At 46.5% G+C, this 17,173-nt stretch overlaps 1 protein-coding gene and 1 long non-coding RNA gene across 7 annotated transcripts; one reads left to right on the top strand and one right to left on the bottom strand.

Moving 5' to 3' along the window:
- Positions 1-111: 111 nt before the first annotated feature.
- On the bottom strand, positions 112-15,121 carry LOC310701437 (uncharacterized protein). Of its 6 annotated transcripts, none has more exons than XM_083492266.1 (5): positions 8,305-8,402; positions 4,163-4,340; positions 3,883-4,009; positions 2,983-3,063; positions 112-2,204 (listed from the first exon to the last, which is right to left on the bottom strand). In XM_083492266.1, the coding sequence occupies exons 2-5, from the start codon at positions 4,235-4,237 to the stop codon at positions 673-675; spliced, it is 1,815 nt and encodes a 604-aa protein (XP_083348392.1). In that variant the 5' UTR covers positions 4,238-4,340; positions 8,305-8,402; the 3' UTR covers positions 112-672. The 6 variants fall into 6 exon arrangements, with proteins under 6 accessions (XP_083348392.1, XP_083348389.1, XP_083348390.1 ...); XM_083492263.1 differs by having other exon boundaries at positions 2,983-3,066; positions 8,305-8,389; XM_083492264.1 differs by lacking the exon at positions 8,305-8,402 and adding an exon at positions 7,209-7,658 and having other exon boundaries at positions 2,983-3,066.
- Positions 8,440-11,318, top strand: LOC310702083. Its single transcript, XR_014523211.1, has 2 exons — positions 8,440-8,529; positions 9,078-11,318. It is a non-coding gene; the product is annotated as an uncharacterized lncRNA (long non-coding RNA).
- Positions 15,122-17,173: the final 2,052 nt, after the last annotated feature.

Below are 17,173 nucleotides of genomic sequence, written 5' to 3'. Positions count from 1 at the left end.
GGGATTTTACCCCCTTTGCTGTTAATGAAGCCATGAATGAGAAGGTATGGTAAAACAATGAATTTATAAAATACAAACAACGTAGGATAGTTTAAGGATTACTTTCCAGTCTTTCTGTGTTTTCATTATTCCTTTATTGCAAGTATAAAAATGTGATTTATGCTGCTGTTCTTATAACAAGGAGTTGGACTTGACCCTTGGAGTCCCTTTAAACTCTACAGTTCTAGGATTCCAGAGCCAATCCTGCTTCCTAAACACCACTTTTGTGCTCCACTTTTCACAATTCTCCATTCCTAACTCTCTCTGCCAAAGACCAAATATCAACCAAGTCTCAGGACATGTTCACTCACAATGAGTACTCCAGGGTCACGTTCTGCACATAGCTTACAGTACATTATATCTTTCATCATACTTACTATTATGAGACATTTTATTTGCTTTAATACATGTATGTACAGCTTTCCATACAAACACCAGAACATCAAATACACTCCATAAATTTACAATGAATTTTCCCCTTATATGAGTTTGCTGATATGAGGGACAAAGTGAACCCTGTGGGAAAAACATGGCAAACTCCAAAAAACCGAAATGGTTTCTCCCCCATAACAGTCTGTGGTTGCTTATTAAGAAGGCCATTATAATTGAAATATTTTCTTCACTCCATTCCATTTAAACAGTTGCTTCTCTGTGAGATCTTTGATGTCTTCTAAGACTTCCATTCCCATTGAAGCACTTCCCACAATCCATACATTTAAATGTTTTCTCCCCTGTATGAGTTTGTTGATGTCTTTTAAGAGATCCATTCTCACTGAAGCACCTCCCACAATCCGTACACATATACGGTTTCTCCCCTGTGTGAGTTCTCCAATGTATAGTAATTTGTGAACATCGTCTGAAGCTCTTTCCACACTCCTTACATTTAAATGGTTTCTCCCCTGTGTGAGTTCGTTGATGAATTCTAAGATTTCCACTACAACTGAATCTCTTTCCACACTCCATACATCTAAATGGTTTCTCCCCTGAGTGAGTCCGTTGATGTATTCTAAGATTTCCACTACGACTGAAGCCCTTCCCACACCTCATACATTTAAATGGTAACTCACCAGTGTGAGTTCGTACATGTGTTGCAAGATCTCCCCCCTGACTGAAGCTCTTTCCACAAACCATACACTTATATGGTTTCTCACCCGTGTGAGTTCGTTGATGTTTAGTAAGTGTTCCATTGTGACTGAAGCTCTGTCCACACTCTATACATTTAAATGGTTTCTCCCCAGTGTGAATCCGTTGATGTATTCTAAGAGTTCCACTCTCACTGAAGCTCTTTCCACACTCCATACACTTAAAAGGTTTCTCCCCTGTGTGAGTTCGGTGATGTGTAGTAAGGTGTGAAGACAGTCTGAAGTTCTTTCCACACTCCATACACCTAAATGGTTTCTGCCCTGTATGAGTTCGTTGATGTACTGCAAGAGCTCCACTCTGACTGAAACCCTTCCCACAAATACATTTAAATGGTTTCTCCCCAGTGTGACTTTGTTGGTGCACAGTGAGTCTCCCACTACAAATGAAGCTCTTTCCACACTCCAAACATTTATATGGTTTCTCTCCTGTATGAGTACCCTGATGCAGAGTAAGGCTTCCACTTGCACTGAAGCACTTTCCACAAACCATACACTTATGTGGTTTCTCACCCGTGTGAGTTCGTTGATGTCTAGAAAGGATTCCACTCTGACTGAAGCCCTTTCCACACTGCATACATTTAAATGGTTTCTCCCCAGTGTGAATCCGCTGATGTCTTCTAAGAGTTCCACTTGCACTAAAGCTCTTTCCGCACTCCATACAATTAAAGGGTTTCTCCCCGGTGTGAGTTCGTTGATGTACAGTAAGTTTTCCACTCTCACTGAAGCTCTTTCCGCACTCCATACATTTAAAAGGTTTCTCCCCTGTGTGAGTTCGTAGATGTATAGTAAGGTGTGAACACAGGCTGAAGCTCTTTCCACACTCCATACATCTAAATGGTTTGTTCCCCGTGTGAATTTGTTTATGTACAGTAAGGTTTCCATTTTTACTGAAGCTCTTTCCGCACTCCATGCATTTAAAAGGTTTCTCTCCTGTATTAGTTTGTAGATGTGTGCTAAGGTGTTCACTCACACTTAAGTACTTTACAGATGGCCCCTCAAAATTCTGATTGCCTTCTCCATCACCTGGTTTAAAGTGGGGGATAAGAAAATATTGTTAGGTATTCGAGCAAGAGAACTTAACACGCAACAAGACCACATCTGGAGGGCCATACATGCCTCACCTCACGAAATATATATTCAAATTTTTTTAAAAAATTGTCCAGTAGCGCTTTCCCTTCTTTTAACACCTCCAGCATCCCTCCCTCTCCTATGTACCACATTTTTAGGAAAGGGGGGGGGAACCTGAAAATAGTCTCAAGAACCCTTAGTATCCAGTATTCCAGTATCTAGTATTCAACTCCCATACCAAGAACAAACTTAGTTGGTCTCCAAGGTGCTACTGGACAATTTTTAAAATTTTTTTAATATATACTTCGTCTGCGTCAGACCAACATGGCTACCTACCTGAACCTTCAACTCCCACTGAGCACCAAGAGAAAACTTCTGTGCTGAGGTGAGGCATGTATGGCCCTCCAGATGTGGTTGGACTCTAAGTACCATCAGCCCAAGCAAAGATGGCCAATGACCAGTGATGATGGGAGTCGTAGTGCAGCCAAATCTGGAGGGACACCTTTCTCCATCTTCCCCCTCCTGTGAAAATGCTATACTGTTTTTTCTTTCCTCCTTGATCTGTAATATCTTGCTGATACATTCCAACCAGCTGTACACATCACCTAAACCTGCACCAGGATGCTGGAAAAGATGGGCCCTTGTTCTGATCCAAAAGGGCTCTTTTTATATTTGTACACACTGAAAGGAGACATACAAAGGCACAACCTCACAGCAAAGTGGAAGTATGTACCTCTCAATTGGTCCAGGACAACATCCCTGTATTTTTCTGTTCCAAGCGAGGAGATGAGCTCAGACTTGAGTATCAGAGTCTCTGCTATGTGGAATAAGTAAAACAGAAGTGTTGTTTATATATATGTGACTGTAAAAATATACAAAAGTATTAATCTTTTGAAGCAAAGACAGCAAAGTATCTGGTGGCCTATTAAAAGTTGATAAATGACACTGACCAGCAAACCTCATGCCACCATTATTAACCTGTCAGTCTCCCTATAGATTTTACATAGGTTTTAGGGGGAAATTCATACCACAATTTCAGCTTACGAAAAGTTACCTACTGACAAAAGTACAGAATTACTATAAACTACAATCTTCAACATCAACTTCGTTGGACTGGTCATGTTGTTCAGATGCCTGATTATCGTCATCCAAAGCAACTACTCTATTCCCAACTTAAGAATGGAAAAGGAAATATCGATGGACAACAAAAGAGGTTTCAAAATGCTCTGAAGGCAAATCTAAATACATGAAGTAGAAGCACAGAAAATTTGAAAAACTGGCGTGCGAGTGCTCCAATTGGAGAAAAGCCTTTACCAAGGCGTAATGGCCTTTGAAGAAGCACAAGCTCAAGACGAAAAGGAGAAACAAGCTAAGAGGAAAGCACGTTTGGCAAACCCTCACTGTGATTCTCCCTCCGGGAAACCTATGTCCCCACTGCCGAAGGATGTGTGGATCCAGAATTGGACTCCACAGTCACTTATGGACACACCGTTAAGACCGTGTTCATGGAAGACAATCTTATTCGTCTACGAGGATTTGCCAAAGAAGAAGACACGGAATGAATAAATGGCTCAAATAGGAGATTTACTCTTTCAATGTTTAGCAGCCAAGAGGGATAAAAATCTGCCCTTACCTAGAGAGGCCACCATCTCATAATTCTCCTCCATGACTTCCTTGTGCAGAGCTCGTTGGCCAGGATCCAGCAGAGCCCACTCCTCCTCCGTGAAAAACACAGCCACCTCCTCAAAGGTCAAGAGGGCCTGGAAGAGGAGGAAGAAGAGGAAGAAGACGAAGAGGAAGAAGAAGACAGAGCTACTCTTAGATCCCCATCAACCCCACTCAACACAGAGGGAGGCTGGGTGGTCCCATCTGTGCCTCTTCCCTCCTCCCTGTTCCCGTTGCTCTTTCCCTACCTGAGGAAGCTGCCTGGCTCCTCTTTCCACTCCAAATCTAAGAAGAGGCCATTCAAAGGGGGTCTCGGAGGCCATTGCGTTGCCAGTGGAAAGGGCGGAGGAGGAGGAGGCGGAAACAGGGCCACTTCCAGGACTCTCTCAGCTGTTGCCACCATGCACTTCAATGCAGGGAGCAGCCCTTTAAGGAGAACAATGCAGAAATAATAATAATAAGAATTGATTGAATTTATATGCCGCCCTATACCCGGAGGTCTCAGGGCTGTTCAAAGAAAGGCAGATTTAATTAGGGTGGGAGACATTTACACAGAGAGCATACCTTTTATAAATTACAAATACTGTGGTACCTCAGGTTACAGATGCTTCAGGTTACAGACTCCGCTAACCCAGAAATAGTAATTTGGGTTAAGAACTTTGCTTCAGGATGAGAACAGATATTGCACAGCGATGGCGTGGCAGCAGCGGGAGGCCCCATTAGCTAAATTCGTACCTCAGGTTAAGAAGTTTCAGGTTAAGAACGGACCTCCAGAACGAATTAAGTTCTTAACCCAAGGTACCACTGTACCAACATAAATAAACTAATGCTCATAAATTCTGATTACAAAGCCAGAGAACTGGAAGGATGTACCGTATTTTTCACTCCATAGGACGCTCCTGACCAAAAGACGCACCAAGTTTTTAGAGCAGGAAAACAAGAAAAAAAATCTGACTCAAATTTTGTACTAAACTATTTAAAACAGCAAAGTGTGTGGCTCCTGTCCACTTTGCTGCTTTAAAGCGAGCCATGGTATATAATGATGAGAATGGAAAAAGGACACATTCCATTATAATGTAGCTTGTTTTCATTATCACTGGGAAGTCAGTATTGGCAGCAGTCACAAAAACTAAAATTTGAGCATTTTACTGTTATTAATCAAGAATATTAATAGTCAGGGAGAGAAACCAGGGCTTTGCAAATGAGAAGTGCTTGGAGTATGGAGGAACAGCAAAAAGATGATAATAATAATAATAATAATAATACCCGCCCATCTGGCTGGGCCTCCCCAGCCACTCTGGGCGGCTTCCAAAAGAATATTAAAATACTGTGAAGCTAAAGATCAAATGATTGTGCTCCAGTTCCTAAATCTCTGAAGTTTTCTCAAAACAGGCATGGTTGTTTTGAAAGGAAGATTCAAAATGGAGTGACTGAGCAAAGAACAGAGGAGGAAAAGAGGGCAGATAAATAGCTTCCATTCAATACCAAGAGAACACAATGTTTTTGGTTTAGTATAGGTGGACTGTACTTGTAAGAATTTGTATAATGAATTATAGAGTTGGAGTGGAATATCAGAGCCTCTTTTCAGCAGTAAAGATTAGCTACTAGGAACATGGTCCACACACACAGGATGTCTGGTTATAGCTGTGCAGTTTAAACTGTTCCTGAGCCAGATACCTGCTCAGTTTTAGCTGAAATTACTATTACTGGTTTGTAGAGATGCTTTGCATGTATTTATGACTATTTCCCCAAAACTTCTACTTGAAGAAATCCCCAAACTTACTATTTTTAAACTTCAAATGGAGCTCAGAATCCAGTTAGGCAATCCTTTGCAGTTGAATTAGGAGGCACTGAGAGACAGCAATTTGCTGCTCCCCACCCCCCACCAAGCATCCCAGGAGTGCGGGGCAAAGAGCAGCCCAGGAGCACACAGCCTTCCCTCTGCTTGCAAACCTTGTCGGGACTTCAGGGGAAAGCAAAGGCTGTAGGCAGAGCAGTGTGGCTCCTCCCCCCACCCCCAAAGAGCAGCCCAGGAGCACACAGCCTTCCCTCTGCTTGCAAACCTTGTCGGGGCTTCAGGGGAAAGCAGAGGCTGTAGGCAGAGCAGTGTGGCTCCTCCCCCCACCCCCAAAAAGCACCCCAGCAGCACACAGCCTTCCCTCTGCTTGCAAACCTTGTCGGGGCTTCAGGGGAAAGCAAAGGCTGTAGGCAGAGCAGTGTGGCTCCTCCCCCCACCCCCAAAAAGCACCCGAGCAGCACACAGCCTTCCCTCTGCTTGCAAACCTTGCAAACCTTGTCGGGACTTCAGGGGAAAGCAGAGGCTGCCGGTAGAGCCGCGTGGCTCCTCCCCCCACCCCCAAAGAGCAGCCCGGGAGCACAGGACAACAGCGATTTGGCTCCAGGGAACACACATTCGCTCCATAAGACGCACAGACTTTTTCCCTTACTTTTTAGGAGGGAAAAAGTGCGTCCTATGGAGCGAAAAATACGGTAATCCTTTCTACAGGCACTTTATAATAATAGAAGCTGACTCAGTCTTTAGGGGACATTCAGCTTCGTTTTGGAAAGTTCTGGGATCAAATCCCAAACTCTCACAGAAAGAATTACGGCCAGTACCTCCGAAGACCTCGCTTTTCCTTTCCCCCAAACAGCCACCCAGGAAGAGTAGATGGAAATATTTAGAGCACTCTATGCGCTAACATGGATTGTAGTTTAGGGGACAGAGATATGAAGTTCAGTGGCTTCTGGCCCCCTAGTCCTTCCTCTTAGGAACCTCTCTCTCTCTGTGTGTGTGTGTGTGTGTGTGTGTGTGTGTCCCTTTTATCTTCCCTACACTGCAAGGAAGGACAGGAGGAGAAATAATCAGGGAGTCCAAACTGGGCACAGGGCATCCCTCCTGAGCAGGGGGATGGGAGACAGGGTCTCCCTGGTGGAAGCCCAGCACCCAAACTGCAGGGTGGGGAACCTCACACCCAGGGGCTAAATTGGCCCTCAAGTCACCTCTCTCTCTCTCTCTCTGGCCCTCAGGAACTTCCCCAGTGCCACACCTTCTTTCCAATACTTCCCAGCTGCCTCCTGAGGTTTTTTTGTGGGACTGGGAAAAATCCTGGAAGGCAAGCAGCTCCTGGACAAAGCTCAGAGTCAGCCCCATAGCCCCACCAACTCTGTCCTCTGTCCCGCCCATCAATGGAAAGTGGCCCCTGGAAGGCTGCTCAGGAGCGAATATGGCCCTCAGGCTGGATAATGGTCTCCACCCCTGTTCCAAACACGAAACAGGCTGTCATCCTGGCCCACCCTGCAGGGTTCTTGTGTGAGCATTGCCCAGGTGGTGGGCTTTAGAAGACCTTTAGTGTTATAAGGCCCTCCTGGCAACCTGGAAGGGGACGAGGCCAGGTAGGAGGGAGGCTGGCAGCACCGGCAGAGAAAGTCCCTCAGCACCTCTGCGCTGGGCCAATCCTGCAAGACAGGCCAGATCTCCCACCCCTGGGGGCTTGGATTCTCCTTTCCAACAAAGTCCCAACAGGATATCTGGAGAAGCCTCTTTTTGGAAAAAAAGAGCATCAAAATCTGTGAGAGGGGATCAGTTTCATTCCCCAAGACTAGCTGGGGGTCAGCCCCCTTCCCAAGAAGTAAATTCTCGTTTCTTTTTGCTTCCTTCTCACATCAGCCTCTTCCTTACTCAGGAAGCTGCAGAGGCCGATTTCCCTTGACACTGTCCATCTCTCACCCCCCCCCCACACTCGAAATCTCCAGCTGCTTCCACTGCACCAAAACAGACTTCCTCTCCCCTGCTTGCCCTCCCGATCTCCGACCCACTGAGGCAGGGGCTTCAGCAGCACATTTCGGAGGGGGGCAGATCAGGGTCCTGAAGGAGCTCTCCCCTCCCCTCCCGTCCAGACTGGCTCCCTGACGCAGGAGGCAGAGCCTGGGGGGAGCGATGGGGGGAAGGAGTGGGGCAGCAGTGAGAAGGGAGATGGTCAAGGCTGTCAAACAGAGAGGAGCATCACTAGGTGGAATGGGGCTGCCCCCACTTTGAACGGAGAAGGACTGACGTCTGCGTCAACATGCACAGGGTGGGGCTGCAAATCCCTTTGTAGTTAAGTTGCACTGGGGGGGCACTCTTTTCTGGTTCAAAAAGGATCAAAAAGGATCTTGCAATGCAAACCCTCCTGGGGGAGGGGGATCCCACTTTGCAACAGGATGGCCTGCATACAGCCCCCCCCCCATGATTCCCCCAGGGAAAGAGCGAGGCCCCTCCCTGCTTTCTTTGCACCGCCCACCCCCGCAATCCTCCCGCCTCCTTTCCCAGTCGCCCTGTTTCAGGGAGAGGGAAAGCAAATCCTTCTCCCACAACACCCCCACTCCCAAATAACCCCCCAATATGCGGCACCTCTTTCTCCTCTTCTCCAAGTCCGCTTCTCTTCCGCCAATGAGGATGGAGACCCCTCCCCTCCAAATTGCCTCCCCCCCAAAAAAATAACTTCCTGCCTCTCTAGGAAGCGGAGCTCATTGACCCAGAGGGAGGGGGAGGGGCAGGAGATCCGCCTCCCCCTCCCCCTCCCTGCAAACATGAATTTCCTTCCCAGCCGGCAAGCTCTATATTCCCGTTTATTTAGTGAGAAATTCATGGGTTCAGTTCCCCGCAGGGGCAGCGAAAGACGACCCCCCCCCGCATTTCTGAAAAGCCGCTTCCTGGAAAGGGGTTTAGAGCAGTAACTTAAAGACAACACTAAATGGTGGTCCAGTGTCGTTTCAATGCCTGCGTTTTGTAAAAAGCTGGAGCTGATGGAGAAAGTTAGGCTTTGTTATGTTTTTTTTTGGGGGGGGGGGTGCAGCTCAGTGGTAGAGCATTTGCTTTGCATGCAGAAGGTCTCGGATTCCCACTTTCGCGTTTGGTGGGGGTGTACCATGGTCCATGACTTCTGGGGAAGAGGTTTTTATCAGACCTCCAAAATCTCTAAACAATCTATCCGTCCTTAATCAGCACTTATCTTATTATAAGCATTGTTGTTGTTTAGTCGTGTCTGACTCTTCGTGACCCCCTGGACCAGAGCACGCCAGGCACTCCTGTCTTCCACTGCCTTCTCTTGTCTTCCATATTTATATATTTGACCCCTTATTCTACGCTTCAATCTAAAGAATTAATTTCCTTTCTGTTCACAGCAGCTAGACTACAGTTATTGCCCATGATGGAAGGAAACCTCTAAAAGGGCAATACAAGCTTGGATTAATAACATCTGGACCATTACTCTGTCACAACGCCTCACATGCCATTAGTGTCTCATCAAAGGTATCTCCAAAAAAGATACCTTTGACACAATCTGGTCTCCCTTTTTCTCCCTTGATTGAAGAACAACAACAGGATATTTTAATGCCACCACCACCATCATCACAGAGGTATTTGTGGAGGGGATATTATGATTGGAAGTGTCTAGCCAAGCAGATCAGTAGTTGGGTTCCTATTGAGGGTGTTGGGGGAGCCAACATGACCATGATGTGGGATTGAGGACTGGAGTGATCATTCTGTGATATTATGGCAGTGGACAAAGCTGTATTTACTTTGAATAAATGAATATTATTGTTTTAATAAAGGTCTCAAATTCAATGCTTTGCATGCAGGAGGTCCCAGGTGAAATCCTTGTCAGGCAGAGACCCCTGTTGGCATTCGTCTGTCTCGGGAGGCGATGGAGGAGGGGGCCTTTGGGGGTGAAGTCCAACTCTGGGCAGCTTGCAAGACCTGCTGTGGCTGCTTCATGTCAGGGGCAAATGCTCAATGCCGGCAGAGGGAGGAGCAGATCCAGATGATCTCTGCTTTCAGCCTCCTATACTGCCTCTCTTTCTACAGATTTCTGAAAGATGGGCCAATTACGGGGGCACAGAGATTCCTCTCTCCGCAGGGAAATGACTCTCCTGAAACCACTGGCAATGCCCACATTTCCCTGTGCCACCTTCCCTCCCCATATTGGTTCTTCCCCTCAGCACCTCTTTTATTCCGGCTGCCACCAGGGATTTTATCCACTATGCCATGAAAGTAGTGTCAGGGGCTGGTCTGAATCGGAGGACGGGGGAATGCAATTTCTGGAAGATCAGCTTGTAACAGAAGAGGAGAGGGAAGTCCCCCCTGCCCTTCCAGAGTTTCACAATGCAGAGAGACAGGCAGATTCAGAGGCTGCACAGTTGAGACAGGAGCTACCCAGCTTTGAGATAGTAGCTAGGAAACAGGAAGGAGGGAAGCAGCTGGGTGATACATCAATCAGAACAAAGGAGAAGCTGGGAAGGAAGGACATCCCGTTGGACGTGGGTAAGAACTGCTATCCTTGCGAGGAGTTGCCTGTTTGCGCTAGCAACATGATACAGTAATAAAAAGACTAGAAATCTACCAACTGCTCATTAATTCTCATCGGTGAGCTACCAAAAGGGAGGGGGGAACTCCCAAACATGACACGTAGCCATGAATGAGAAGGTATTGTAAAACAACGAATTTTTAAAAGATACACAACGTAGGACGGTTTAAGGATTACTTTTCAGTCTTTCTGAGTTTTCATTGTTCCTTTATTGGAGTTATAAGAATGGGATTTATGCTGCTGTTCTTTTAACAGGGAATTGGACTAGAAGACCCTGGAGTCCCTTTCAACTCTACAGTTCCAGGATTTCAGAGCCAATCCTGCTTCCTAAACACCACTGTCGTGCTCCACTTTTCACAACTCCGCATTCCCAATTCTCTTTACAAAGACCAAATATCAACGGATTCTCAGACATGTTCACTCACAATGAACACACCAGAGCCACAGTCTGCACATTCCTAACTGCACATTATATCTTTCATTAAACTTACTATTATGTGACATTACCCTCATTGCTTTAATACGTATATGTACAACATTCCATACAAACACCAGAACATAAAACACATTCCATGCATTTACAATGGATTTTCCACATAAGAGTTTGTTGATATGAGAGACAAAGTGAACTCTGTGGGGAAAACCTGGCACACTCTATAAAACTGAATGGGTTCTTCCCTGTGAGAGTCCGTAGCTGTTAATTAAGAACTCCATTATAATTGAAACACTTTCCACACTCCTAACATTTAAACCGTTGCTTCCCTGTGAGACTGTTGATGTTTTCTAAGAGTTACACTGCTACTGAAGCACTTTCCACAATCCATACATTCATATGGTTTCTCCCCTGTGTGAGTTTGTTGATAATGGGTAAGGTTTCCACTCTGACTGAAGCTCTTTCCACACTCCATACATCTAAAGGGTTTTTCTCCCCTGTGTGAGTTCGTTGATGTTTAGTAAGGTGTGAACACTGCCTGAAGCTCTTTCCACACTCCGTACAACTAAAGGGTTTCTCCCCTGTGTGAGTTTGTTGATGTTGGGTAAGGTTTCCATTCTGCTTGAAGCTCTTTCTGGGCACCACAGTTCAAGAAGGACACTGACAAACTGGAACGTGTCCAGAGGAGGGCAACCAAAATGGTTAAAGGACTGGAAACGATGCCTTATGAGGAACGGCTAAGGGAGCTGGGCATGTTTAGCCTGGAGAAGAGGAGGTTAAGGGGTGATATGATAGCCATGTTCAAATATGTAAAAGGATGTCACATAGAGGAGGGAGAAAGGTTGTTTTCTGCTGCTCCAGAGAAGCGGACACGGAGCAATGGATCCAAACTACAAGAAAGAAGATTCCACCTAAACATTAGGAAGAACTTCCTGACAGTAAGAGCTGTTCGACAGTGGAATTTGCTGCCAAGGAGTGTGGTGGAGTCTCCTTCTTTGGAGGTCTTTAAGCAGAGGCTTGACAACCATATGTCAGGAGTGCTCTGATGGTGATTCCTGCTTGGCAGGGGGTTGGACTCGATGGCCTTTGTGGTCTCTTCCAACTCTATGATTCTATGATTCTATGATTCTTTCCACACTCCATACATCTAAAGGGTTTCTCCCCTGTGTGAGTTCGTAGATGTACAGTAAGTGTTCCATTGTGACTGAAGCTCTTTCCACACTCCGTACAACTAAAGGGTTTCTCCCCAGTGTTGGGATACTGCCAGGGAGATAACGTCCATCTGAGCCCCAAGCCGGCTGCCGGACGATCCATCGGCCTCCCGTAGTCATGCAGATCCAGCAATTAGCGACACGAAACCTCAGAAATAGACTGCCACATCTCAGGCTCGTGCACACTGTTTATCAGCAGAAAACACAGCCAGAAAGCTTGCACCGCAGAAGAGCATAATTTACAGACTTTATTTAGCGTTGAACAGAACAAAGAAAAACATGACCGTTCTGAGTCAGCGTCTCTGACCGACTGAAATCGAAAGGAACAGCAAACATAAACATCCTGTGAACAGGACTTGCGCAGACTCTGTGACTCACAAAGCCTGCTCACTTTTAAGGTGGAACGGAAATATCCTAACATCTATGAGTCTATGATTCTTTCCACACTCCATACATCTAAAGGGTTTCTCTCCTGTGTGAGTTCGTAGATGTACAGTAAGTGTTCCATTGTGACTGAAGCTCTTTCCACACTCCGTACAACTAAAGGGTTTCTCCCCAGTGTGAGTTTGGTGATGTCTTGTAAGTTTTCCACCTTCACTGAAACCTTTACCACACTCCATACATTTAAAAGTTTTATCCCCTGTATTAGTTTGTAGATGTGTGCTATGGTGTTCACTCACAATGAAGTACTTCACAGATGGCCCCTCATAATTCTGATTGTCTTCTCCAACACCTGGTTGAAAGTTGGGGAAAAGAAAATATTGTTAGGTATTCAAGGAAGAAAATATTAGAGATATTAACACACAGCAAGACCAATCAGCACTTTCTCTTATTTTAACAAGTCCAGTATTCCTCCCTCTCCCATGCACCACATTTTTAGGAAAGGAAATCTGAAAATAATCTCCAGAACCCTTAGTATGCAGTTCAAATCCCATGTAACACTGAGCACCAAGAGAAACCTTCTATGCTGAGATGAGGCATCTATGGCCCTCAAGATGTGGTTGGACTCTTAAGTAGCATCAACCCAAGAAAAGATGGCCAATGACCAGGGATGGCAGGAGTTGTAGTGCAGCAACATCTGAAGGGACACACTTTTTCCATCTTCCTCCTCCTGTGAAAATGCTATGCCTCTGTATTCAGTTTTCTCCTTCCTCCCTGATCTGTAATATCTTGCTGATACATTCCAACCAGCTGTACGCATTGTCAGGAGTTCAGCCTGCACTCGAGTAGGACCCTGCCAGAGACACATGCCTGACTGGCATGTTCTCTCCCTCCTGGTTGATTGTTCGGGAGCTTCGTAAGCTTTCTTCAGCCCGAATATCGCAGCGACTGATGCCAACTGACACCGGCACACTTCGAGATCCGCAGAGTTTGCGCAGCTTGTGACAGAAACCCAGCAACTCAGTATGTTGGCTAATCTACTTTATTTACATATAAACACACACGGAGCACTGCAACATGGCTCCTTCTCTCTCTAGCATCAGACGGCAAAGAGAAAAAGAACAAAGGACAATAGTCCCACTTCACAGAACACAGTAACACAAACATTCTGTCTCTGTCACTTCCCACTCTGTGGAGTCAAAACATATACCGTCATGTGATAGACAACAATCCCATGACTGCAATCTCGCAGTAGGCATTCTAACACACATCACCTAAACCTGCACCAGGATGCTGGAGAAGATGGGCCCTTCTTTGTATATTATACATAGGGATTTTTTGTGAATTCATTCCACAATATCAGCTTATGAAGAGTTACCTACTGACAAAAGTATAGCGTTGCTATAAAGTACAATCTTCAACATCAACTTCGTTGGACTGGTCATGTTGTTCAGATGCCTGATTATCGTCTTCCAAAGAAACCACTCTATTCCCAATTTAAGAATGGAAATTGATATAGTGGTGGACAACAAAAGAGGTTTAAAGATGCTCCCAAGGCAAATCTTAAAAATGCAGTATAAGCAAAGGAAATTGGGAAACACTGGCCTGTGAGCGCTCCCTCACTGCAAGATGTGAGGTTACAGGGAACCAGGCAGAGGGCCTTCTCAGTAGCAATACCCGACCGGTCGAACGCCCTCCCATCAGATGTCAAGGAAATAAACAACTATCTGACTTTTAGAAGTCATCTGAAGGCAGCCCTGTTTAGGGAAGTTTTTAATGTTTGATTCTATTTTTAATATTTTGTTGGGAGCTGCCCAGAGTGGCTGGGGAAACCTGGGCAGATGGGTGGGAAATGAATAAATTATCATCATCATCATCATCCAATTGCAGAATAGTCATTACCAAGGCACCGTGGACTTTGAAGAAGTACAAACTCAGGAAGAAGAAGAAGAGTTTGGATTTGATATCCCACTTTATCACTACCCAAAGGAGTCTCAAAGTGGCTAACATTCTCCTTTCCCTTCCTCCCCCACAACAAACACTGTGAGGTGAGTGAGGCTGAAAGACTTCAAAGAAGTGTGACTAGTCCAAGGTCACCCAGCAGCTGCATGTGGAGGAGCGGAGACACGAACCCGGTTCACCAGATTACGAGTCCTCTGCTTTTAACCACTACACCACACTGGATGAAAGGGAGAAACAAGCTAAGAGGAAAGTACGTTTGGCAAACCCTCACTGTAATTAACTCCTGCCTGGAAACCTATGTCCCCACTGTGGAAGGATGTGTGGATCCAGAATTGGACTCTACAGTCACGGACATACTGTTAAGACCATGTTCATGGAAGACAATCTTATTCGGCTACAAGGATTCACCAAAGAAGAAGACACGGCACGAAATGGCTCAAACAGGAGAGTCACCCTTTCAATGTCTAGCAGCCAAGACAAATCTGCCCTTACCTAAAGAGGCCACCATCTCCTAATTCTCCTCCATGACTTCCTTGTGCAGAGCTCTTTGGCCTGGATCCAGCAGAGCCCACTCTTCCTCCGTGAAAAACACAGCCACCTCCTCAAGGGTCAAGAACACAGAGGGAAGCTGGGTGGTCCTCTTCCCTCCTCCCTGCTCCCGTTGCACTTTCCCTACCTGAGGAAGCTGCCTGGCTCCTCTTTCCACTCCACCTCTGAGAAGAGGCCGTTCAGAGGGTGTATCAGAGGCCATTGCGCTGCCAGTGGAAAGGACGGAGGAGGAGGAGGAGGAGGCGTAAACAGGGCCACTTCCAGGACTCTCTCAGCTGTTGCCACGATACACTTCAATGCAGGGAGCAGCTCTTTAAGGAGAACAATGCAGAAATAATAAGAAGAATTGATTGAATTTATATGCCGCCCTATACCCGGAGATCTCAGGGCTGTTCAAAGAAAGGCAGATTTAATTAGGGTGGGAGACATTTACACAGATAGCATATCTTTTATAAATTACAGTGGTACCTCGGGTTAAGAACTTAATTCGTTCCGGAGGTCCGTTCTTAACCTGAAACTGTTCTTAACCTGAGGTACCACATTAGTTAATGGGGCATCCTGCTGCCACTGCACCGCTGTTGCACGATATCTGTTGTCATCCTGAAGCAAAGTTCTTAACCAGAGGTACTATTTCTGCGTTAGTGGAGTCTGTAACCTGAAGCGTCTGTAACCCAAGGTACCATTGTACAAATATCAATACTCAAAAACTAATACTCATTACAAAGGCAGTGAACTGGAAGGATGTAATCCTTTCTACAGGAACTTTATAATAATATAAGCTGCCTCAGTCTTTAGGGAACCTTCAGTTCGGTTTGTAAAGTTCTAGGTTCAAATCCCAAACTCTGAATGAAGCTTCGCAGAAAGCATTACAGTGAGCACGTCTGCAGACCTCGCTTTTCCTTTCCTCCAAACAACCACCCAGGAAGAGTAGATGGAAATATTTAGAGCACTCTATGCGCTAACATGGATTGTAGTTTAGGGGACAGAGATATGAAGTTCTGTGGCTTATGGCCCCCTAGTCCTTCCTCTTAGGAACGTGTGTGTGTGTGTGTGTGTGTGTGTGTCCCCTTTTATCTTCCCTACACTGTGAGGAAGGACAGGAGGAGAAATAATCAGGGGGTCCAAACTGGGCACAGGGCATCCCTCCTGAGCAGGGAGATGGGAGACTGGGTCTCCCTGGTGGAAGCCCAGCACCCAAACTGCAGGGTGGGGAACCTCAGACCCAAGGGCTGAATTGGCCCTCAAGTCACCTCTGTCTCTCTCTCTGGCCCTCAGGAATTTCTCCAGCGCCACACCCTCTTTCCAACGCTTCCCAGCTGCCTCCTGAGGTTTTTCTGTGGGGCTGGAAAAAATCCCTGGAAGGCAAGCAGCTCCTGGACAAAGCTCAGAGTCAGCCCCATAGCCCCACCAACTCTGTTCTCTGGCCCGCCTATCAAAGGAAAGTGGCCCCTGGAAGGCTGCTCAGGAGCGAATATGGCCCTCAGGCTGGATAATGGTCTAAACCCCTGTTCCAAACATGGAACAGGCTGTCATCCTGGCCCACCTTGCAGGGTGTGAGCATTGCCCAGGTGGTGGGCTTTAGAAGACCTTTAGTGTTATAAGACCCTCCTGGCAACCTGGAAGGGGACGAGGCCAGGCAGGAGTGAGGCTGGCAGCACCGGCAGAGAAAGTCCCTCAGCACCTCTGCGCTGGGCCAATCCTGCAAGACAGGCCAGATCTCCCACCCCTGGGGGCTCTGATTCTCCTTCCCGACAAAGTCCCAAGAGGATATCTGGAGAAGTCTCTTTTTGGAAACAAGCAGCATCCAAAACTCATCCCCCCTCCTCTTTCCTCCAAGTCCAGCTGGGGAGAGGGCATTTATTTAATTCCTCCAGTCTTTGCCATGAAGCTTTTTAAAGCTCCTGAGACCTCCTAAGACCTGGCAGGCTTCTGAGACCTGGATTAGTTTCAAATCCTGCCATCCAGGGGCCCATTTCCCTTGCCAAGCAGGAGGGAAACTGACAAGGTGCTTTTTCATGTTTCAGGAAATGGAAAATGACCCTCTTCCCTCCAGTTTTGGGGAACAAAAGCAGCACAGCAACCCCCCCCCAAGTGCACCCACCAACATGGGAAACACAGCAGGCCTCTTTCCTTTGTGCCAAAGCAACCTCAGCCTGTCAGTCTAGGATTTCTGAAAGGGGAGTTGGGGGGCCTCCCCCTTCCTTCTCACATCAGCCTCTTTCTTACTCAGGAAGCTCCGGAGGCCGATTTCCCTTTACATTGTCCATCTCTCACCCCCCCACCCAATTCGAAATCTCCCCCCTCTCTCCCACTCCAGAGGCGACTCTGTTCTCCAGCTGCTTCCCCTGCACCAAAGCAGACTCCCTCCCACCCTCCATA

The sequence above is a fragment of the Podarcis liolepis genome, assembly GCF_965112155.1.
Source record: "Podarcis liolepis genome assembly, chromosome: 2".
Taxonomy (NCBI): domain Eukaryota; kingdom Metazoa; phylum Chordata; class Lepidosauria; order Squamata; family Lacertidae; genus Podarcis; species Podarcis liolepis.
This window is presented reverse-complemented; position numbering and strand designations above follow the sequence as displayed.